The sequence below is a fragment of the Prinia subflava genome, chromosome 1 (genome assembly GCF_021018805.1).
Source record: "Prinia subflava isolate CZ2003 ecotype Zambia chromosome 1, Cam_Psub_1.2, whole genome shotgun sequence".
Lineage (NCBI taxonomy): Eukaryota > Metazoa > Chordata > Aves > Passeriformes > Cisticolidae > Prinia > Prinia subflava.
Genome location: NC_086247.1, coordinates 123,552,060 through 123,577,669, shown reverse-complemented (window position 1 = coordinate 123,577,669; position 25,610 = coordinate 123,552,060). Strand labels below are relative to the sequence as shown.

General features: G+C 38.9%; 1 protein-coding gene across 1 annotated transcript in view; it reads left to right on the top strand.

Moving 5' to 3' along the window:
• The window catches only part of HDAC9 (histone deacetylase 9), a 278,167-nt gene extending 253,700 nt beyond the window's left edge, over window positions 1–24,467 (top strand). Inside the window, exons 24-26 of the mRNA XM_063411127.1 lie at window positions 3,636–3,720; window positions 8,754–8,907; window positions 17,971–24,467. Of these exons, the coding sequence (XP_063267197.1) occupies window positions 3,636–3,720; window positions 8,754–8,907; window positions 17,971–18,010 (279 nt within the window). The 3' untranslated portion in view covers window positions 18,011–24,467. The remainder of the gene's footprint in view (window positions 1–3,635; window positions 3,721–8,753; window positions 8,908–17,970) is intronic.
• The last annotated feature ends 1,143 nt before the right edge of the window (window positions 24,468–25,610 follow it).

Genomic DNA, 25,610 nt, shown 5'->3' with positions numbered 1-25,610 from the left:
CCTGCAGCCCTGGCATCCCTGAGGAGCCTGCTTGCCTCCTCCCCTTCCTCTGCTTCTGGCAGACTCTCTGCTCCTTACCTACTTCTTACACTTGCCTCACTTGTCAGTAATCTCTAACTGCACTCCACAACATTCTTCAGCGAAGCTAATCATGGTACTTTAAAACATGACAGTGCTAAAGACAACATGGATATTGCTTGAATTTTCAGCTCAATCCAGACTGCTGTAGTTTCAGATTCTCTCCACGTTCCCAAGGATCAATTCAGATCCCTTTCTGGGCACATGAAATTTCCATCATCAATTCCTTCTTCAAACATTTTTTGATATGCTTCCGGCAGATTTTGGTATACCAAGTGATTTTTTGCCTGTTTACGTTGAAAATTTGAAAATGATTAGTGGACTGTTTCTACGTTAATCTACTTTGGACACAAAAGCCCAATTCAGCCATGTAAAACCTTTGAAAATGTGATCCTTTGTGTCTGGTCCAAACTGTCTCTCCAGTGGTTTGGTTATTTCTGCAGACTTGAGCTGCTCTTCTCTGAGAGATTTCTTTCCTGGAGGTGTATTTCCAGTGCTCTTTTCAGCTTCTTTTCTGTTAGCCTCCAGATTTAATAGGCTTTATGATCTGAATGCCAGTAAGTGTAGGAGGGAAGGTGATGGTGCCATATATAAAAGGTGTAGAGTAATTTCTTTTGTTCAGTGTTGGGTCTAACTGCTGACATTTTCCAGGGACACCTCTATGTCTATACCGTTGTATGCAACTATAGATTACTGCCAACAGAATCCTCCTTTTGAATGCAGTCTCATTTCAAAGGGTGTAGAAAAAGCTGCCATAAACCACTGGCTTGATGTCTGCAGTGATTTTGTAATGGAACTTCATTTTTGGCTATGCAGGATATATGATGTAATGAACTCACTTGTGGAACTTGATAAAATTTCCTTGATAAAAGAGGGTCCAAGGTCTGTTGGGCTGTACTTAAGGATGAGGAGACAGAAAGGCTTAGGAGCCTGCCTCAGACAAGCTTGGAATATAAAAGGAAAGTTTTATGGAAAAAAAGATTTAAGAAAATGATCAAACATGCCCATTATACTCCCATCACCTACAAAACTGTTAGCAGTGCTAACAGATGTAGTAATGATTGGGATAGGTGTTGGATGTTTTACCTTTTTTCTTCTTTTAATTATTCATCATCTTATGCTGATTTCTAAAAACACATCTGTCATTTCTAAATATTCACCTCATATGCCTAGATATTCAAATGCAGCCTAGTTGTTAAAAAAAAAAAAATCTGTACTGATAAATAAAAAGATGGTTTTGATATATTAGGGAAAATCAAACCTTTTGGGTTTTGGGTTTGGAAAAATCCAGCTTTAAGGAGGGCAACAAAATATCCACAATCTCTAACTATCTCTATATCAGTTGTTCCCATCTTAAGAATTAGTACAAAGGGTCTGCTTATAATTAGTACAAAAGGTCTGCCTAAAGCATCTTGTACTCAAAGGGCAAACCAAGCCACAGCTCTCACATACTACAGTCTGGCAATTCCATACCTTTTACTGTTATTCCTTCTGCTATGGCCTGGAGCTATTTTGTTCTGTTTCATGGAAGCGAATTGGTCTTCAAAGCCTTAGGAGTTAGGAAATAGATGAAACAGAACCTTAAACTACTCCATGCTGTCCCTTATGTGTTCCTACACCCAGCATGACCAAACAGAACTTCAGGGTTTTGTATTCTTCCTGGACAAATGATAACTTTAAACAGAAAATGACTAGTGATAAAGCAAATGCTATTTTTCTGCATAACTCAAGGTAGGCATTATTAAGGTTATTATATGGATTATTGCTCTAAAATCTGTAAAGATTGATCTGTTGGTTGGTATTTTCATAAATGCGTGGTTTCCCCACAGGCAACTGAAAGAGTTACCAAATAGAGCGACTGATGAAGATGATAAAACAGATGTGGTTCAAGGATTGTAAAAGTATCTGAAATATTATTTCTATTGTAATTGCTGTCTTTGTGCTAATCCATGATAGATACTAGGCAGGAACAATCTTGCTTTGCACTTTGGTCCCTTTGTTAACCAAGTAGCGCTGGGACCCAGTCAGGTCCAAGCAGCACTTCTCTGCATGCTCGATCACTGAGCAGAATGGACTGATTTATGCTGTTTGAAAACAAAACATAGTGCTATTGTTTCTAGCCAGAGGAAAATCTTCCAGCTGCAATCCCATATGGGCTTCTAAGGAAATAATGACATGAACAGCCCTATTCATTTTAGTTACCAAGACTCCAAAGGACTGGTGATATTTGCAATGTCTTTATCGCTGACAGGCATTCACTGCTGATTGTAGTGGCAGGATCCCAGAAGTTTGGGGGATTTGTAGCTAAGCTTGCTTAAAATAGCACCACTGAGGGAGTATCCACACTGCAGTTACTTCCCACTATGTGTGCTTGGATCAAAGTTGATTTTATCTAGCTGGTGAGTAGCAATGCAGCGGTAGCAACCTGGAGGACAGTATGTGATGGCTACTGAACTATTAACTTCACAAAGGAAGCTCCTTGGGTGGGCTTCACTTGACCTAGTTTAAAATAGACCCAGGCATACTTAAGAAAGGAGTTTTGTCTGCAGTACAGATGTCTTCTGTCAGTGGTGGTTGAACTTGCTTAGCTGTAGAGAGGAGAGACTGGTGTTGAGATTGCTCTTTTTTGTCCACCTTGACACAGTTGCTACTCCTCAGGATGTAAGCCTGCACACCCAGCCAAGGCAGTTTAGGAGGAGAAGCAGAAGAGTTTCATTATTCTTAGCCTAGCTCAAGGAGAATATAGTTATTGCAGTGCAAAGAGAAACATTTAGCCCAAACAATTTTTTATCCTTTTTTCCTAGGAGAAAATGTGTGGAAGGTGGACAGAAAAGCATATGTGGGTGACATTCAAAATACAGTTTACTTTTTTTATATTTATCCACTGCAGGGCAAAAATAACTATGTGGTAACTGAACACTTCTTTCTGCTAGTGCAGCTTTACTCTAAGAATATACAATTAAAACTAGGAAATTAAAATGCAGTTGATTCTGTAAAAAACTTACTTAGAGAAATTTACTGCTAATCTGCATAATAATTTTTTTTAATTTACCACTTTATTTGAAACTAATGTTAAGCTAGTAAAAGCAGCTGTGTTTTATGGTTTTCCCCTATAAATCTTAAAATGCGTAAGATGGTTAGCTGAAATAACACCAGAAAAATAAAGATAACAGAGTGCACACTTTGATTCCAGTGCAGCTTCAGCAAGGTTTTGTTTGGAGTGCCCAGCTGCGTATACAGACGCAGTGGAATTTGGTTTGTGAGGAACCTACAAAAATTACACAAATAACTAGCATTTTTTAATGAATAATACACAGACATGCACCTGCTTCAGAGACTCCATAGATTAGTCTTGCAGCCAATAGAAAAGCCCCTTGGAATTCAATTACATGGCTGGAAAACAGAAAACAAAATCATGACTATACATTTAGAACTGATACCAGCAACATATTAACCAGTTCTTGGGCTGAGCTTTTCCTGAGAATTAGATTGTTTCAGTTTGTTTTATGTCCCTGTGGTTTATTGACTATTTATATTATTCTATTCTATTCTTTCAGCTGGAACCTCTCCCGGAAGATATTGTGCACCAAATCCCCAATATGAATGCAATAGCTTCTTTAAAAAAGACCACTGAAATTCAAAGTATGTTTCTCAGTTTGAGTTGGTGGGTTATGGGGCTTGGGGTTATTTTTTATTATTAATTAATGTCATAGATGTTATTGTTTCAGAGAAAAGAGTGGGAAAACGTTTTATCTCTAAATTGATATGGTGTGTTTAATATTCATATATATATATGAATTTATTTTTGTCTCTTTAACATTTCTTTGTTCCTGCCACATATTTAGCCTTGAAAAAGTAAACCATTAAAAGTATTTAAACATTTCTGATTCCTAAATATTCCCAAATTTTTTCATTCCAGAGAAGCTTGGATGAAATAGATGTTTGTCAGTGAACAGACAGGTAAATTGGAGCTCTAGCAAACAGTTTGTTCAGATTCTGTTTCTGCAGACCTTTACAAGGTACTCACTTTGAGATTCAGAGGCACTTAATGCTAAAAAGCTCTACATGGGCACTGATCCATGGAACAGTGCTAAAAATTACATTATTTTGTTGTTTCTGAGACAGAGGGTACATTATTGCTTCACTTCTGTGCTGTGACCCTTAACTACCCAGATGCTTTAGGGCATTTGCTCACTGGAGAACTTTGTGCCATCAATTGCTTTAATCCAACTGAGCACACATCCCTTAAATTCTCTAATCTTCTGGTCCCTGCCATTTTACTGAGCCAGTGGGAGCTTCCTGACTTCTACTGTTTGCTTTAGAATAACAAATGAATAACAAATGTTTTCCTTCATTTGAGATGAACCACAAATGGTTGGGATTCACTAACATAAAATAAATGCAGTTTTTAAAGGGGACACCATGCTCAATTCACTGTTCGTGCAGTACTTCTCCATCTCATTTTAGTTGCAAAGTGACAAAGAAAATTCATTGTAGGTATATAATTCATCATGCATAACCGGTAGACACCTACATTAGAAAAGCTCTAATTAAACCAGCTGTATATAATGCATTTCAGTAAGTCCTTTGTGCTGAGTGGTATGCTCTTGGGTAGCTCATGAGTTAAAATTCCCTGTTAATAATCTGTTAATGATCTGGAAGGAGTCAGCAGGTTAAGGAGATTCATGTACTGTGCAAGATAGAACAGATTTGCAAATGATAATAAGGGCAGAATGCTACAAACACAAGACATGGACCACAGACATGAGGAAAAGAGATGCAATTCTGTTTTCTGAAATGAAACATGCATGTAATGGAAAATGGATCTGAAACCAAAAAAAGAGTGAATTGAGAAAGAGATAAACAGAAGAGTAGGAATACAAATGATGGCTGTTGAGAGAGAAGGTGTGGATTTAGCAACAAATATATAGTATAAATCTGAGAACATGGTCCAGAGCTCGTCAGAATGAGTTGATTTTGCCACAATTAGGTTTCAGCTGAACTGGTGCAGTCATGCAGTCCAGTGGGCTGTTCTGAAACCTTAGTCAGGCTGCTCTGGGTTTGGACTTATTTACACACAACATTCTGCCTTTGCCTGCAACTACCTAAAACATTATATTTACTGAGGTAAATTTTGTCTGGAGAGAGACCAAGTATTAGAAAGGAATATGCTTGGATGATAGAAAGGAGCCCTGAGGAAGTTCAGTGCAGCTTTGTGATGAATATTTAGATCTAAGAGAAGCAAGTTCAATACTTTACTGTTCAATATTTTAGAGAGTTAGGCAGACTGGAGAGCATGAGGCTGTTGAGTAGCATCTCAAGAGGTACTAAGAAAGTGATTTGTTTGGATTATTGCATTACCTTTGGATATTGGGTTTGTATTTCTGTGATCCAACTTTCATAATGAATATTAGCAGCATTTTATACCAAATAAGCCCCTCCTCAGTGCTTTTTGCAAAACCTCGAAGCTACAAAAGCTGGCAACTAAGAGACAACCTTTTTCTAACTAGAATAGAATTTCTATAAATGTTTTATATTGACAATGATCCAAAGCTCATTTGGAAATGTAATACATTTGGAATTAGTAGTTCCCACACCCATGTAATAAGCTATTTCTAAAAAATCCTGTTTAATAGCAGAATACCAACCCCAAACATTGTTTTTCAAGCAAGACACAGTGTGGCATGTCCAAAGACATGAAAAGCAACTACAAATGCCTATAGGAGAGACAGAAACACTCCCTTTTATTATTTCCTGGTAATAGTCAGTGCTCACACAAATCTTTGAGGGAGACTTAAGCACATTTTCATGCTGAAATCCAGAGCATACCTAGAAGTCTGATTTGGTTTCATTGTTTTTTTCTTGCAATCTATGATTGCTCAAGTTTTGTATGAATGAAACCAGGAGTATGCTTCATTCTTTCCCTTGAGCTCCACCAAGTTCTTCTCAATGAATGTAATAACAGCACTGGTAGAAGATCACATTTCAGTAAGGCCCAGTAGAAATGGCATTTTCAGAGACTGGAGTGGTTTGAGGCCCATGCTTTTTGACTTCTTTTAATTGTCAATCCATAGCATACCTCCTAACAAAGGTCCTTTGCAGCTGCCTGCTGCAATTGCCTCCCCATTCTATCTCTCTTTGCCTGCAAATCTTTTGGCTGAACATGCATTCAAGGCCTGTATGCTTTGTGTACAGCAAATAAATGTTGTCCTGAATAAAAAGAAGCTTGCAAAGCTCTTCTGCTTATCCAAGGTGTTGACAAAGTACAGTTTTCTGATTTTAAAGAAAAACCTATCGTTGCTTTTTCACAAGCAGAGCCCTCTTTGCCTGAGGTGCCTGCTGCTACCTGGATGCTATTTCTAACTGTGACTGCTTCAACATTTCCCTCACAAGCCACAAACACCCTGCCGTGTAGTTCCTTTCTCCAGACCCTCCACTGCAGTATAGGGGCTGCCACCTGCCTCCTGGCCTGACTGTTCTCTCTGTTGCTGAAGCCCCTCTCGTAACACAACTCTCCGTGTGGGGAAACAAAGAACACACCAATGACTTAGGAGTGAAGGGCAGATAAATGGGCACAGAGAGCCCACTAATATGCTTAAATTGGCCCTGAGTTTTAATGTTACAAGAAAGTCAGGATTCAGGGGGCAGCTGGTGTGCAAGCCTGTGTGTGAATGAACGAATGTGATGTAGCAATCCTCACTGATGCTGTTTTATTGTTGCTGCAGGAGAGCAACACAGTGGTAGCTGGGTACTAATATTTTATTTTATGAATAAAAGCCCTTGAAAACTCCAGCAGTGAACATGGGTTCATTTCTTTTATAGGCAAGAGGGGGTACTATTCCCATGCCAACAGATTTGATTTTCTTGCACATCTGTTTCTGCAACAAAAACCCCACCCACTCTGTGAACATTTAGCTCATAAATTATAGGGTTTGAATAGGGTGTATATTGCAAAGACTGACTTTTGCACATAGGATCTGTGAGAACATTGTGGAATGCTCATATAACTTTTTTGTTTGTTTTTAGTGTATTTTTTAATGAATAGAGAATATAGTCTCTGAGCACAGTAATAATAGAGAATATTTTTGTCTTGTTTTTATAAATTTGCCAGGCTCCAATCATTGAGCCTACTGTTATGTACATAACTTTTTAGCTCTGTCTTTCATGTTTTTGGAGCAAAGCCAACCTCCTAACACTTAATCTCAACTTTGTAGGATACTTAATACACTTTACATTTTATCCCCAGAAGGTCCCCGTTATTTAAAGATTCTGCTAACTACTCAAACGTGCACACTATTAGAGTTCAAAGAAACACTCTGGCCATGCTCGCTGGTTGTTCTTGAAGATTGACTTGGGCTTTCATCTTGCAATGATGTTTTTGAATAAAGACATTTTCAGACTTTATTGACAGCTGCTTTCTCACTGGAGGGAAAAGTTCATCCTTCCAAAAGCCTGAAGCTGTGTTGAGAGCTGTGTTACCAAAGAGGGAGTTTTCAGCAGCTTTCTGCAGCACAGGCAGCACCACTGCTGGCCTGGCCTCCCAGCTGTCAAAGCCTCCAGCTACCCTCTGGATAAGCACCTCAGCTCAGCCTTCTGCCCAGCTGCCAAAATCCTCCTTTTAGTCCTTGGAAAGGTCCCCTGCTTGATCCCCTCTCTTTCACAGCTGTTGAAACCCTCCGTCTAATTCCCAGATAAGTACCCTGATCCAACCTCTGCAGCAGCTGCTGAAAGCTTCTCGCTAAACACTGAGTAAGCTCTGGTCCAGAGCTCCCAGACTTCCCAAAGCTCCTAATTCCCAGGTGTCTTCCACCTGGCAATTAGTGAGTGCTCAGTGTTTTACTGGATTGTTAAGAAATATGTATGTAAATTCGTACTTGTTCATGTGGTTTCCAATAATCAAACTGTTTCTTAATAGCCGTGCAGTAGCAGATCATTTTATGTGTTTAGGATGAGTCACCTGCCATTATTTTTTGCATTTCTTGATGAGCTTCTTTTGTTGCAGGCAGAAATTTGAAAATACTCATGCTTTTAATCCGCTGCTGTATTTTTACATAGCAGACCAGAAATCTCTATCCCTTATGATACCTGGCAGCTTTCCAGCAACAGCCAGTTCATATATGAAAGTTTTAACTGAATTATTGTTCTAGTATACGCCCTGAGGTTGGAGGAGAAAGAACATCCAGGACTAACAAACCTGATTGTTCTGGCAACACCACTTCAGTCTGAGCTGGCATTTCTGACTTCTTTCCTTTTCAAGACAGTGCTGTGTGAGCACTTTGTACAACAATGTACATTTTCCTACATTTTGCTGTCTCTGCATCAACTGTGTACCATATCAGAGCTTCAGGTTATTAACCCTGCTCTGAACTCCCAGCACCTTGTGTAGATACAATGGCCTTCCTAAAAATCTGTGTTCATTAGTCTGTGTGTTACTCCTCCAGTTTATTACCTTCTGGGGAAGGGTGTGACACAGCTCTTGGAATGAAAGCACTTTCCAACTTGGCATTCTTAGGTTCAGAAATAGACCTCTTCACTGCAGTCTGAAATTTCAACTGTACTGCTTACACCACAGTGATTTTAAATTATAATTGCTCAGTGTTGAACTAAGTGATTACTGTTCTTGTACCACCATGCTAGCTAAAATTCCCATAAATTATTATGTGTGTTTTCCTTAGGCAAGTACTGGAAGTCAGTGGAGCCATACTCTGTGCCAGTGGATTGTGCTCTGGCTGAGTCTCAGAAGCAAGAGAGGGAGGAAACAGAAACAGTATCTGCTATGGCCTCTCTTTCAGTGGATGTTGAGCAGTGTATTCCTCAGGAAGACAGCAGGTAAGTGCATGAAATTATGACAGAGAACAAGGCTTTCACTCCAGCCAAGTGAAACAAAGAAGAAATACTAAGGGTGGTTTTAAAATTATCTGCTAATTGAGATACCTGGAATTTTTCGACCCTGGATTTCAGTTCTCTCAGCCACTGGAAGCAGAGATATTCTATGCTAGCAGCTTTTTTGGGTTTGGTATCTCTATTTCTGTACTAAAGTTCATGATTAGTACAAGAACCTTGTTTTCTTTGCATATCTAATTCTTTCTACTTCATAAAAAGTGCAATATCCCTGTGAGGTAAATAAACATGGTCAAGTGTAATCAACCATATTCTCAGTAGAAGCTTTTCAAATCTCTTTTAGTTTTAATTTGCTAGGAAAGCATTCAACAAAGAGGCAGATAAATTTAATATCAATGGACTTAAATCATTATTAAGTGATATTAGACAGGCATTACAAGTTACTTCCCTGGAAGTTATGTGAACAGTGCCAATACAAAACTTAAAGCAATCCTGACCAGGATTAGGGCCAACATTTTCTGTGTACTAAGATGAAGATATACCAGCAAAGAATGAGAATGTTGTTTTTTCCAGCTTGTCATCTTATTTTTACATTAATGAAGATTGTTTTCAACTTCCAAATTAAGAAAATGATTCAATAAATGCTACTGTGTGTTTTGCCAATTACATGTGAAAAAAACCTCAGTAGCCACTGAGTTTTTGGTTTTTCCTTTTTTTTTTTTTTTTTTGTTTTTTTGTTTTTTTGTTTTTTTTGTTTTTGTTTTTTTGTTTTTGTTTTTGTGGGTTTTTTTTGTTTTGTTTTGTTTTTGTTTTGTTTTGTTTTGTTTTTGTTTTAAGGACAAACATTCCTGGTCTTCACCAGTAGAGAAAGACACAAAATGTAGTGGAACCACTTGGGTTCCATCATACACAGAAAACAGAGGAGGGAGGAGGAAAGATGAAAAAAGCCTTATAAGGAGACTCATCAGCTCATCAGGCTGTGGAACAACAGTAGAGGAAGGAGGGAGCTGTGTGTAGGGACAGCAGTGGTGGGAGTGGAGCCAGGAAGATCCATGGCTCCTACATTGTGACTGCTTCTTAGTTGCAGTTCTTCATTTCTTTCCCCCTGTGTTGTGTCTTTTAATCAGAACTGAACTGATAGGCACCCAGGGGACTAGTGCAGTGCTCAAAGCTATGGATGTGTTTGGGAGTGATCATCCCTCACAACAGTGGCAACACTCATCTGTCAAAGAATTGAGGCATGGCTCAAAGGGACACACAGGGAAAAGAGCTAGCTAGTAAAGTTCACAGTATTTTCATAATTACCTTTCCAATTGTAATTATATTTTAATATGCCATGGCTATTCTTGTTCTAGGATTATTGCAGACAACTTCATAAAAGTTTAGAGAAGAATCCATGATAAACACAAGATGTATTTTAGATTTATGACTGTGCTAATCAGTGCTCAACTGAGGAATAATGTAGTTTTTCATATAAGTTTCTGACAGTTACAAGACACTTCTTCTAGCTAGGGACAGAAAAATTCCCACTTGTGTGTGCAGAGCTCTGAAATATAAATAATTTTAGTTAAAGTATTGGAAATGCAGTCAAGCAAATTAAAGCTATAAATTGTCTGGGAAGGGGCATGGCTAATTTTGTGTATTTTTACATTGCTGAGAATAACCAAAAGTTTTATTTGTTATGTGCCTCCACTCAAAAATACAACTACCAAGAACAGCTGCTACTCCTACATGATTTGAAAAAAAACTCCTTTGGCTAACACGGCACTTAATTACTGTACTTATTAGCTACCAACTGATAACCTGTGACAGTTTCCACCCATTCTGAAAACAGAATTTCAGGGCAGTGCTGAGAAACATGGAAAAAAATGGATGTACTGAAATGAACACAAGTGGAATTCATGTGGCTGCCAGATTCATTACACTTCATCAGTTCTGGACTCTTGTAGGGATGAAACCATTGTGATGGATTGTTTTGTGGAAAAATGACTTCGTTTGGAATATCTTCTGTGGTGCTGCAGACATTTCTCAAGAGCACAAAAGAAAAAAGAAGCCTATGCACGCATGCGTAGAAATGTCTTTTTAAATTTGTAAACCTCAAAGAAGTCACATGAAGCCAGTTGCCATCAGAGAGTGACAGGACAAAAAAAATGCTGTCCCATTGGACCGAAATTGATAGTTAGGTTTTCTGAGGCTTCTAAGCATCATTTCCTTTGTTTTCTTCTTGATGAAGGAAGGATCAATATGGTGCATGCTTTGGGTTCTGTGTAATTTACTTCATTTCACATAAGCACATCATCCATTTCTTAGGTACATACCAACACAGTAGTAGTACTGTGTACTAAGCAGTAATGTAGAGACGAGTTCAGCTTTGCTTTTCACGTTTTTTAATGTTTTTTGTGATGAAGGATTGTGTATGCAATGCCCCTTCTCCAGCCCTTCCTATGGCAAGTGGGGCAACAGGGATGTGAGGAGTCATGTGAGGTCTCAAACTCTGTTAGGATGTGTGCCCTTTCTCCTATTGGTATAGGTGGGGTCACCTTCTGAAGACCTGCTGCAAGCCTTTGCACTGAGTGTCCATTTGGGAAAGTTGTTTGTGACAGGTAGGGTGGGAGCAGAACAGGAAGCAACTGTGGCTGACAGGACAGCCTGAAGGGTTCCTTCATTACACCAGGAGTCGATTTGCTTCCTCTCAATTCCCACCACAGTCAGCCAGGCTGACAGTTCTGGCCTGCAGCTCTAGGGCTGTTTCACTGATTCAATGGCAGAGATCCTGTCAACTTCAGCTCTGAATGGTCAGCCCTCCAGATGAAGAGCAGCAGCAAGAGTCACTTTGCGGGAAACTCTGGCCAGTTATGTTGGAGGATATATTGGTGTTGGAGTGAGATGACTCACTTTAAACTCAGATTTTGGGTAAAGCAGCTCTTTTTCTGGCCAACTCATATCTGACTCATTTACCACTGATGGATAAAATGCTCCTGGCTAAGGCCCATATTAAGTATTTTTATTTCTTTCTTCTCTCTTTCTTTCTTTTCTTCAAGTGACAGTACCAATTATTTTTTTACTTGATTTTTTTTCTGTCAGTGTAAATGAAGAAAAACGTGAAAAGCTGCTATGCTTTTGGTGTTTTATTTTACCAAAGTATAACTCTGCATTTTAAGATCCAATTGAATCTTGATTACAAACTTTGGAAGAGTACAGATATAGAAAAAGAGTTTGTGGATAGGAAAGGAAACATGTAAGGTGCTAACAGGGATTTAAATAGAGATGCAATTAAAGAAACAAGCATGCCCTATAAAACATTTCTAACTACCAGAACTTTTGTGTGTTGGTAACTGTTTATTCCCTATGTGAAATATAAATTCAGCTGATTAGAATTTTGCTTTGGCCAGACATCTGTTTCAGAAATTGTGCTGTGAAAATATTCAGTTCGCTGCTGTCCCTGATAGCTTGGAACTTCTTTATGTTTCTTCTTAAAATGGAAAAGAAAAGGGTGTGGAGGGACATCTCTTGCACTTACTGTTTTTACAGGAAGCAATAAATCTTGAGAATGACATTTATCAGAATTTGACTTTATGGCTCTGGTTCAGCTGAGCATAGATTTTACTCAAATGGAAATAAAAACAAAGTATAATTTTTACTCTTAATGTTACAGAGCTACCAGTTGCAGTTTCAGTCAAATTGCATTATATTATATACTAGTGCAAATGGTTGAATTATGAGGTACAGCCAGCTACCATTTAGGGTCACTTGCCATGTTTGTCTATCAACTCATAAAGCTTCACTTGGCATTTCACTATTTGGATATCTACCTTAGCTGTGCTGAGCACACAGCACATACCTGGCGTACCCCACAGGGCTTACAATCCCCTCCAGGCTCAGGAGCTGAGGAACAGCTTTCCCAGGTCAGCCTGCACCCTTATCTTGCCCACTTTCTTCTCATCCTTGCTGGTGGTACATAAAGAAGAGAACGAGGAATATAGGAGGTTGAGAACCAGGAGCAGAGGAGGCTGAGAGCCAGCCTTGCCCTGGTGAGTTGATGAATCTCAACTGCTGTATCTAACCCATCCTGTGTAAAAGCCTTGAGGACATATACACAGGGATAAACTTTTCAAAGCCTTTTTGAACCAGCATGAGCCTCTGGCGCTTGGGTAGTGAATCCCACAGCCTCATCAAGCATTGCACTGCTTTTACTTATTAACCAATAAAATCACTGGAAAACCCCTAGGTCTTGTATAGTGAGAAGGAGAACCACCTCTTTTCTTACTCATAATCTTTGACTCTTGGCTGGTTTTAAAGGCTTTTGCTTCTCAAGACTGTATTCCTGCTGGTATGAAAATAGTTTCTTACCTTTGATGATTTTTTGTTCCTCTCTGTGCTTTTTGTAGTTTCTTTGAGATGGAGTAAAAGCTACATGCAGGACTTCAGGTTCTGGGCACATTGTGAATTTAGACAGTCGCTAATACTGGGGATGTTTTGTTTCTGTGGCTTTCTGCTCCTCTGCCATTAACTCCAAACTCTCAGTCATAGCCATCACTGTTAGAACAGTTAAAGCTATCCTCCCTCATTTTGTGTATTCTGTATTTGTGTTGTTTGCTTTCTTCTCCATACAGGAATGCTGTTATGGGCCTTACAGCTGAGTAATATTGGCAATTTGGTGTCATCAGCAAACATTATCACCTAAATCTACTTGTAGTCTGCCTAATCTTTTTGAAGTGCTCTGGAGAATTCCTCCATGGTGAAAATTCACCAATATTATTATGCATTTCCCGCTTTTGATGTATTGTTAATCTGTGAAAGGACCTTCTCCCAACAACCTAGATTCTTCTAGGCATTAGGATAAAACTGTTGGAAGACCTTCTTTACAGAGGGCAATCACTTGATCCCTCTTCCCTAATTTCCTTCACAAACATCTAATAAATTTAAAAGGATTGCCATCTTTGCAAGTGTTAAGACCTAACTCTTACCCAAATGACTGTTACCTAAATGCCTACTAATTCCATCACTGATTGTAGCTGCTTTCAATTTTGCCATACAGGCTTACTGTACCTCCTGTGGTTTCCAAAAGGAGAACTGCTTTTCTTGCCTCTCTACCTCTTGCTGAGTTAAGCTGTAGAATATGCTCAAAATCTATTTCTTTAACAACATCCTAATCATATTTCCCTGGAACTTAGCAGATAAATATCATCTGCTCTTAGAAGTTTGGCAATGTTTGGTGTATCAGTTTGTTCTAGCATTGATTCAGTTTAGGATAGTTCATCTGCAAGTAATAAAATCTCACTGACACTTCTCTAGTGAACTCAGATATAAATAGTTCATTCTGCTTTTGTGGTCTACCTTCCTTGATGCTCCTTTTATGCTTTGATCATTTCCTCTGATGTATTTTGAAAGATCTTTTTATTATTAGCTTTTATGCCTTTAATATGTTGCTCTTCAGACTTTCCATTAGTTAGCTTCATTGAGGCTTTACATTTAACTTGCTAGAGTTTATATTTTATTTAATTTGCCTTGTTTGGACATTACTTCCTCTTTTGAGAGTATATATGGAGTTACCTTATTCTACTCTTAAACTAGCATGGTTTTTACTTTTAGTTCCTTTCTCTTTGATCCATACTAAGTCCATTTTTACTAGGATATACATTTACTCAGAACATCTTATATTTTTAGACACTCCCCAAATCACCTTCGTGATATAGAAATGTACCTCTTTTCCCCCAGCTCTTTGCTACCAGAGGATCACTTTTCAATTACAACGATCTTCCCTGAGACAGCTGAGTTAAATTAGGAACAGATTATGGCATAAAACAGCCATACCATGCCAGAAAAATGTATCTTTTGTTCGGCAGTTTCTACCTTGGAAACATACCTTGAATTTTTTTTATTTTTTTTTTGTGTGTGATAATGTAGCTAAGAGGAAACTCTGTAATTCTCATTTTAAAAAAAAGGTAAGAGAAACAGTTTCTTTTTTGGGGGGATGTACTGAGTTTATCTACATTCTCAAATACTGCCTTTTTAAAAATTGTAGAGATTAATTACTTTTAATATTTTTCTCATAAATAACATTTATTCTCAATTTCCACAAAACAATATTTAAGATGTCACATGTTTTGCCAGATTTTATCCATATGATAGGATTTTTGCATCATCTATTAATTTTGTTTGAAGGTTTAAACAGCATCAGTTTGTTTAGCATTCACTGCAAAGAGATTGTTTCATTCAACCATAGTCAGAATTCTACATATAGAGAGCTAAAGATTAGCACTCTTCACAGCACGCCAAAGTAAAGTGAATGCAGGAGGGCTCAGCTCCTGGGAACTTGCAGTTTAAATGAGCCACAGTGAAGCCTTAGAGAAAAATCTATAATCATTACAATCTCAGTTGCTGTCTTTCTGAATTTGCTGACTGCATGGAATTGGTTTAGATCAGACCTGAGCTCACAGCTGCATCTCGAGGAACTGCTCAGAGCATACAATGTGGGATGGGGGGTTCTGCCTGTTTTATGTTTTTATGCCAACTTCCTGTCAGCTACAGGAAGACTGACTGAACAGACATAACTCACAGTGACAAAGCTGCAGTAACACAAATTTGGCCTGTCAGACTCTGCCCCCTCGATCTTTCTTTTGACAACTTTTGATTTTGTCAGAATGGGCGTATGTTGATTCTCTGCTCCATGCTATGGGATTTGCTGTGTTTTTCTCTCTGTCCTTCGGCCCCAAAACAGTGCTGGCTTTCGCACAAAACTCTAGCCTGAGCTGTTATCTCATAAAAGTAAATGTTTTTAATGATAAACTACTGGATACCAGTGACTTCTCTGACACAAATAAAATGAAGTTAAAGTATACACATAATTCTTCAAAAGGAGACTGAGGAAGACTGTGAGAGTGAGTACCCACACTGCGAGACAACAGCTGGATTGCCATAAAGCTTTATCTCCCTTTACTAAAAAAGAACCTTGTATCTGGCACTTATATATAAAAAAATATTACTGGTGCTTATGCTCTGGCTTGTGAAATATGTTGGCCTCTTGTTGGAATATATTGGAATATATTAGAATATAGCACTCAAGATCAGTGAGGACCACTCCTGGCCCCCATAAGCACCTTTGTCAGTGAAAAATTTCCCAGTGAAAGAAGTCCTAAGTAAGATCCTCAATTGTACTATGTTCATGAGAATGTCAGTCCCAGAAGTCAAACATATGTGAATAGACTGTTGCATGTACTGCATCCCTAGGTTCTTATAAATAGTCCAAACCCCTGCTCTCAGTTCTAGAGAGTTTCCAGAGCTTCCTTCCTTCCTGATCTGCCAATCACCACCTGAAATCTATTGAGACATATTGTTTCTCATTTGCAGAGCCCACAAACTGAGCTGTCATCTGCTTCCAAATTATCTTCTTTCCAGACAGACCCATAAGATTCTGGATGTTTAACAAGGGCTTATTGACCCCTTTGTGTTATGCCACAGGATTTTCAGGTGTCCCACAAGTGGCTGGAGAAGGTGGAAGTGTGTGGTTGGCACAACACCACCACACACTGTCAGTATGAGTTCCTCACCTGGTGTGTGATCTTTTGTTACACCTGAGAACCTCAGCAGCAGGCAGGGCTCCATCTCACCCTGGCTGCCAGTGTGCTCTCTGCTGCAAGGCAGAGCAAAGCAGAAGGGGGAAAAGAGGGAGAGCAAAGAGGCTTCACCTCACTTGTCAGGAATGAGGGAGCCGCAGTGGTTACTGTGCATAGGAAACATCCTCCACCGTGTGGTGAGGAACTCAAGATTTGTAGATTAATCATCTTTAAGACTCAATACCCTTCGGAAAGTGATTAGTCTGAAAAACATCATCTTTTCCACACGTCATTCACCTGACATATTTTTCAACATGCTCTCGGTGATCATTCCAAATCATAAAGGAATAGCCTGTATAAAATAATTTAAAGACATACTACTGATTTTTTCATTGGGAAGACTTTATTCCAAATTCGTTTAAAATTCTCTGACTTCCTTGCTGAATGAACTATCAAAGCCCAAGCAAGCCCCCATTAATTACTTTTTTTTTCATGGGATCTCATGAGTTTGTACTTTCTGAGGAATGTTTTACTGAAGCCAGTTATTATACTGGCATACCAGAATTAAGTGGTAAACATCTCATTTATTAATTTACATTTGTTTTCCTCCCCTGATTTCAAAATTCCATGAAGTTACTATTTTAAAGCAGTTTTTAAGGCTGACAGACTGAGATAAAAAATGGTTTCTGTCCAAATTCTTCTCCCTTCAATAGTGAGGTCTCTCTGTGATCTCAGAAGCTTCCAATTTCATAATTGCCATCATATTCCTTAGGTGCAGTAGCTTGTCAGATACGAGGACTTGCAGGACTTGATGTCAGCTCAGCATATGCATCCTCATCATTTTCGTATTGTTTGTCTTAGAGAGCTCCTCTTGCCTAAGCTGATAATTTCCCAGAGGTTTTCATATAAAAGATACAGACATAATCTGATTTGATAAAATTAATAGATACTTTTTCTTTGGTAACAATCTGCTGATCAGGTTCAGGATTTAGTCTCAAAAGTTTCAGACAGGCAAGCAATGAGTGTATGAAAACAAAAAATAAAAAACTAGAGGACTGGAGAAGAACCTCAGATGGAACACTACTTGGCTACTAATGAACTATTCTGCTTTAATGGTGTGAGCCAGCTTGAAAAAATAAATGCATGTATTTTTAGTTGCAAAATCTTGTAAAATAAAAGTATCACAGCTATTTTTTTCATTAAATTATTTGATTCTGTTGACACAAAGCATGTACATTTCTGGACAAAATGTTATAAAATATTCTGACATATTTTAATATAAACAGGAACATTTTTGGTGATTGCTTGGATCTAAAATGTTTTTCCACTTGACATTTGTTTATACTTCCTAGGAAAGAAACTCTATTTATGGGTAGCTGAATAACACAAATAAACATCTGAGAGAGCTGAAAAATCAGCTTTGATTATGCATGAAAATCTACAATGTCATTGTGTACTCTTGTGCCGTATTCTGATTGCCTGTTTATTTTTACAGAGCTGCTGGTGAGCCCATGGAAGAAGAGCCAGCCTTGTGAAGTGCCAAGTCCTCCCTGATATTTCCTGTGGGTGACATCATTGTGTATCCCCCAAAGCACCCTCAGACATGTCTTGTCTGCTTCTTGGGTGGCACAGATCAGATGGAACATAAACACTGGGCACAAAACTCGGAATAGCAGCTTCACTTGTTCTTTGGATGGACTTGAAAGAGCCTGAAAGATTCCTTAAATGTAACCGCCACTATTCTAGAGTTACAGTAAAATGGACTTGGGGGAAAGAGCCTAGAGCATGTATTTAAATGCTGTTTGACCCACTCACCAACGCAAATTGTGAAATAGAGTATTGCAAAATTTGACATGATAGATTATAGATATGAGAATTGCAACAGCCAGCAACATACTCTGTGAACTCCGTGAATCACTTTCTGACACTTTTTACTGGATAATTTTTTTCATACTGTGTTAAATTGTTAATAGAAATTGTTTTCTTTGCTCTGTGTAATGAAGAAAAAGAAAATCCCACCCTCATTTTACGTGCCATTTTTTAACCTCCTGTAATGAATTCTTAGCTGAATAAGTGAAAAGTGTTTAAATTATGAAGAGGGATTTTAGCTAAAGGGAAAGCACTTCTTATTGTACTATAAATCCCCTGAAGTACTGTGCTTGGTGGTGCTTTATTTTCTCTTCCCTATTCCTGGCCATCCCTCCCCATTTCATGTAATCTTTTCTATCATAAAAACACATTCACGATTCTCTAAAATGATCTTTTGCCTTTAAGAAAATGTGCTGTAGCCTCCGTAGTTGACAGTAGCGCTCACCATATGTGCAGCAGAGATCGAGTATGGATAGTTTTTCAAACGTGTTTTTGGTTTGTTCTGAGATGTTTCTGCGTTCTGACTCCAAAGCAGCAACCTTCAGTAACTGCGTGCAGCTCATTTGAGGCTCAGGTGTTTCTGTGGAGGTTCTGTGGGAGTGTTTTTTACAGGTCGTGATGTGAGCACGAACTGATTCTTTTATGTAGTCCTGCACCGAGAGGACTGATGTTGCTTAAGAAGCTTCAAAGGGTTTAGGCTTTATTTTAGATCCCCGAAGTGCAGCAAGATCTCCCTGCAATGTGACTTTAGTTGTTTAACTCCATGTTTGAGAACGTAACATAGAGTTGTGCCTTTAGCTGAAAATGAACGCTTAAACTGTTACACGTGTTGCCTTACTGTCAGAGAGAGATGGGCATGTATGTAAGAGTACTTCAAATGAGCAAAACTCTGCTACAGTAACTTTTATTTTGTTTACAACTTTCTCACCTAATGAACCCCAGGAGATACCTTGAAGTATTCAGCTTGCAGTATTTGATAGCTTGCTCAGCTTTTAAAAGCAAGGGATGTTCATTTTTTATATATTTTCCAAATTCAAAGAAGGAAAAAAAAAAGGATCTATATTAAAGCCATAAGTGAAGACTGTCATGCTTTTTATTCTAAAATCTGAAAGGAACCTTAATTAAAACAAGATTTTGGGGAAGGCCATGATATGAAAGATATGGAACAGTATGGTTTCAGTTATAGGCAGACTCAAACCTGTAAATCAAAGATGAAAGATTTCACTCAAATAGAATTATATAATTCTCTTTTGTTATGCAGTCAGACTATATCTTTCATGCATTTGGGTTTGTTTACGATTAGCATTTTAATTTTAAAGACTTTTATTACTTATACCAAAGCTCTCCTCTACAAGTTAGAAATCTGAGGCATGCTTTGAAAAGGGAAATCTAAAAAAAGGGATGTCATTTCCTATAAAGAGAAGTAAACTTTTATTCTGAAAGGTTTACTCTGAAATAAATGTATGCCCCTTAGAAAGGGAAATAAAATTCTGACCCTCAGAAAGTGAAATAAAATTCTACCCCCCATTTACAAGCCAAAACCATGCTCGTTTTAGTAATGCGAAGAGTCCCAGCAGGCTAAATTAATTCCTGGTGTAAGCCACCTTGCCTGACTCTGGGCTGTTCTGAAGGGGTTGTTCACATGACTAAAGCAATCAGGAGTTCCTCCTGCATTTTGAGCAGACTCCTGATGGCAATTTGACTTGCCATTTACTGTGATTTTGTTATGGTCATCAAAGAAATTTCCCTTCAAGGAAACCAAGGGCTATAGCTGATGAGTTGGGTAATTTGTAGAGCTTTTCACATTTTCAAATCATGGCTGCAAACTTTTAATTGAGTACATAGTAGCATAATTTTAAAATAAACCCTAAAATCTATTTGTGTCCTTAGCTTGCATGAACTTGTATATGACTTCCAACCTGAAATGTGAGTTACAAGCTTTTCCAATCAAAGTCTGTCTTCTGAGATGCAAATCAGCTAAAGCTGTCTTTTTTAGCTAGAAATGCTTTTTAAATGCCAGAATAATTTGAATTAAACCACATTATAAACTCACACTTACACATTTGTACAGATGCAGTCCCAGGCAGATATCTAGACATGCCGTGGGCAGAAGTTAGGATCATTTGGATAAACAAGTGTGCTAATAAACTCCACACAGATTGCATCCAGAACTCTGTTCTGACTGGAGTCAATAGCAAAGTCCTCTTTGATTTCGATTGGAGATGGATTGGGCCCTGCTTTTCTTTACCCCTTTAAGTCAAGAGCACCATTGCTTTTTGATTATGTCATTCCAAGGCATCTTAGAGCCCTCTGGGAAATGATTGAGTCTTATGGTGAATGTCAACACTTCCTTCAAAGCAGACCTGGGCTTTCTGAGAGGGCAGTTTCACTTGCTGCTGTTTTCTTCTCACAGTATTTTTTATTACCGTCAATAGCTCCCCATGGACTGGAGTTAAAATATCTTCCAGCAATTTTAGTCATAGTTCTAGGGAAATATTCTCATAGACACTCTTAAAAATGCCCAGTTTTAACTGGATTCAATAACAGATTGCAAGAATTTCAGAAAGATGCATGAACTGTGTGTTTCAAATGTAAAAGTTCAGATTTTTGAGAAAACATCAAAGTCTCATGTCTCCCACAGTCCTTTCCCCCTAGGCTGGAGAGATTGACACCTCTGAAAATTCAGTCCCAGATATTTCAAGTTGGCTGCCAAAATATCTGTGTCTGAGTTTAGATTACATCTGAAACCGAGCTGAAATGCATAAACGAGATGGGATAAGAGTGGTTTCTGTGTGTGACTCCATGGAGAAGGTGAAGCTGGGGAGGCAGCTGGGAGCACTGGGAGCCAGGGTGACCCTCTGCCTGGTCCTGGTGGCACGAGGGCTGCAGGCAGGCAGGACATCCCACAGCACCTCCTCCCCAGGCTGCCAGTGCCATCAGCAGCAAAACTTTGCCTCATGGGGGAATCCTGAAGAAATCTGAGCTCTGCCCCTGTGCCAGTCACCAAGCACCAGAAAGAGAGATGCCTCAGCAGCAAGCCTCACTAACATGCTTGCTCCTGTTCATTTTCTTCTGTAGTATTAGGAGCTAAGTATTAAGCTCAGTGGAGCATTTCTTGTATTACTATGCTTTTCTTGTACCTTTCTTGTATTCTTAGGTCCTTCAGTTCATAGTACAAACTGAAAACTAAAAAGAGACGTGACTCAGGAGATCAAGAAAAGAATGATTTTTATCCAGCTTAAGGCTCTTACCTGGGCTGCAGTAAGAACAGTGATGAACAGCAAATCTCAGAACTGCTGAAACTTGCATGAGTGTCTCGCACTTCATTTTTGGACTCTGTGGAAGAATTCTGCATATGCTCATTCGGTTTTAATGTAATTTGCAGCTTGATTATATGATCTCTTTTGAGGCAACATTTCTAGTGGGTAATCAAAGTTCATGGGAATTTTGCCAGTGTAAAGATGACAGAATTATTCTTTTTATTAAATCATTTACCTTCTTAATTTTTCTTTCAATGCAAATGAAGCAACTAATTCCAAGCAAGTACATCTGAGAAAAGTAAAATCATTAAGCTATCTTAAATAAACATCATAAAAGAAAGAGAAAATGTTATGCAAATAAAGACAGATACGTTTTTTCTTTGCAAAAAAAGTCAACAACATGCTGCAGGCTGAATATAAGTGGCAAAACAAACTCCTCTCTAGAGTATATGGTATTTTAGTTGGTGTCTTATCTAAGTGCAACTCTCTGAAAAGCTGAGAGTCATAACCGGAGATGAAATATTAGAAAGGTTTTGCTGCAGCCAACACCAGAGGTTCCTGTAGAGAACAAGAATGTAGAGACTGACTGATTTTTGTAGACAGACAGCAGGACACTTTCGGGGCAATGTGTCTGGGACAAAGAATTAGAGGGAACTTTTCCAAAGGCACTGATGGCTGTAAAACGACTAACTCCTACTCTCTTGCAGGGGCAAAGAGGTTCTCAGCAAGCATTTATTATTTGGGAAATGCCTCCTCTGTCCCACCACCCTGCCCACACTCATGCAGATGTGAACCTGGCTATTTTCTCTCGTAAGCAGCAGCAGCAGCAGCAGCTGCCATGTGTGCTGATGTGTGTACTGTGCATTTGCCCAACAAGTTCTCAGCCCCCAGCAGACACTTCATAACATGACTGATAGGGGATATTTTTTTTCCTCAATAGTGGCCTTTCCAGAAGCATAGCAGTGCATGGTTGTTTTATTTTTAAAGGTCGCAATAGAGCTTTGTGAACTGTTGTTTTTTGGTGGTTTTTTTTTTTTTTTTACAGACTCCATATGGAAGTAAAACAGAATATGTACCTGGGGAGGGGGGATGTGGTGTGTGGAACATGCCAGGAAAGGATCCCTCTTAAATCAAGTTTCTGCTACTTGCTTTTCATCCTGGATTTGAAGGAGTTTGGGTTCTAAATTATCATTTAAGAGCCTTCTTTGTCATGTCACTTGCTTTGTTTTTGTACCTGTAATTGAATTCACCTTTGTAACACATAGAAAACCATCTGAAAAAAGTATTTTCTGACAGATTCCCCTGCCCTTGGTGTGGGAATGAGAATCACTTATCTTTGTCACTTCTCGCAGCAATTAAATGCTTCATTTTTGTAACAAATCCAAACTGCAGCAGTATTTTAAGAGTGCTATTTAGCTGGCTGTCTGCTGACTGTTAAAAAAAGAAATTGTGAAACTTACGTTCCTCTCTAACCTCAAAAGAAACCCATTTTGATTTTAACAATGTCATTTTTTCACTTGATCTGAAAGGGTTTTGCCCCATGAGATCTTGTTACTAGCTCAGTTCTAATCACCAGTAAATCACACGCTACAGAAAGTGAAGACCAAAAGGACAGATGATCCAGCAACTCTCAGCTTTTCTGTTCTGCACAATCCCTCATCCTGCTCCAGTGCCATGCTCTGTGTTTCAGCATGTTAGCATAGATTACAGCAAAATATAAATTGTTCTGCACCATCAGAAATACTGCTCTGTGGATGTCAGTTAGCACACTGTGAGTTGGGCTGTCACTTATAAGGGCTGTGATTTATGACAAAGACATCCTTCTGTGGTGATAGTCTAAAGACAAGTGATGCATGCAAGCAGTGGCACTGGTACTGTGTAGTCAGAGGGATTCTGAGCCAAGATCTCCACGCATTCCCCCTTTTGATGGTATGCCTGCATGGGCAGAGGCACATTTGCAATAGCAGAGCCACAGGATGTGCTGATTCAGAGACCACTTAAATCCCTCCTCTAACAGGCTTTGGGTAGGCAGCTAGAGGAGGAACCTGAACTCTGCACCCAGCCACACGAAACTGCAAAAAAAGCCCAGGTAAAAGATCTGAGCTTGTCCACACATAGCTTTTTCTGATATAAAGTGCCAGTTCTGCTCCTAGAAAAGTCTGTCCAAAGGAAAGTTGACTGCTGGATCTATTCTACTGGCTTCATGAGCATGTATACATCATGTGTTAGGGGAACAGGTTCCTACTCATGTCTCTTGCTGCTTAGTTTACTGCTATTTTAAATTTTATGATTGGCTTAATATTCCAAGTTAGGATGCAGTAGGAAAGCATAAAGCAATACCTGGTGAAGTCATAACTAAAGCTTTCAAAGCAAGCTTACTGCCATGGGTTTTTACAAGACTGACTTTTTGGTCTAGGGATACACAGCTGAAATGTCTATTTTTTCTTGGGAAATTGATGTTGCTATCTGTTTCCATGATAAAAACCAGTCCTTTTGCTCAGAGCTCTGAAAGTTTATCTGTAATTTGTCTTTCCAGGCAGAGCAGATTCTAAAGGATAAAGCATCAGTGGGACTGACCCAAAGGGCAACATTTTTAAAGGTCAATAGTAGTATTTCCATAAGAGTAAAAGGAACCATTGTTATTATTCCTGATACATTTTTGTATCTGCAAGTATCCAATGAGTAATGTTAAGTAATACTGTGCTCCAGAACTTTGTCGATTATAGATATATGAGCATTGGATTGGCGTGAAATAGTCTTCAACAAAGTTGTTAAAATCCTTTTTGTTTTGTGTTTTGTATAATTTTTTGGCTATAGTCTTGTCCTAGTGTTAATAAAAGCTATTTGAAGTAAGCTTGTACAGTACTCTGAGGAGTTTTTTTGCCTCTTTTATTTTTAATCAGTGTGAAAAAGAAGTGGGGCTTTGAACATGCCACCCTGGTTGGATCATAGGAGTCTGACTGTTAAAATATAAAGGGGGGAAGCATGGTGAAGCTGGAGTGCATAAAAAAGGAACCACAAACGTTAATGTAAAAGTAATGTTACATAGCAGGCTAAAACACACACAAAGCAGAGCATTGCAGAGCTGTGGCTCTAACACCAAGCTCATATTCTATAGTTCCTTTGGCTCATTGTCCTGAGGCGTTGCAGAACACATAATTCTCCTCCCAGAGAAGCAATTTAAATAGTACATGCACTGTTTTGAAAGCTGCAAGGCCCCTACTTTGTGGGCGGTGGGGAATACCCAGCACTCTGCACCAATGCTCTGCAGCAGAGCTGGTATTGCTCCAGCACTGCTGCTGTAAAACTCGGAGTTGTTACCTTGATAGAGCAGACCTGTTTTGAGAAAGGCACCCACAAAAGCAGGGGAGTGAGGAAGGAGTGTGTTTGCTGTGAGCACGTTTTGATCACTTGCACATTGTCAAAAATAGCTCACAGATTGAAATTGCTTCTGTGTGTGAACCTTCATGCACCTGAACTTGAAAGCTGAGCAGAGAGGAGGGAGGTACAGGCTCTTTGTTTGCACATGGAAACCCCTACCTCCTCCTGGCAGGTATCCAGTGCTGCTCCAGAAGGGGATTAAAACCAAAGTGAAGCAAACCAGCATCCTATAATTTTAGCTTCTTTTCATTCTTCAGAATATAATATTTTTCTTTTCTAGGGAAAAGGACCCCAAACCTAGAGACACACAGCTCTATTCCATCAGTAAAATATTGTTTGAAAATCTGAACATGTAATGTATAATTTCCTTGGCATATTTCAAAGAAGTTCCATGCACAGAGAATCTCAGTCTATCCAGTCTATCTATCTACTTCTCTGTTTTGCTTGTTTCCTGTGACTCTGTTGTGATAAATTGCAGAGCCCCGTGATAAATTGCATTCATCATGTCTTTCTGGCTGCTCACCTGCATTTTGTACATTAAATCCTCTCTCCTGGGTCTACTTCTAACATTCCAACCTTGTGAGAAATTCCAGCTAGACACCATTGCTGCTTTAAAATCAACCTG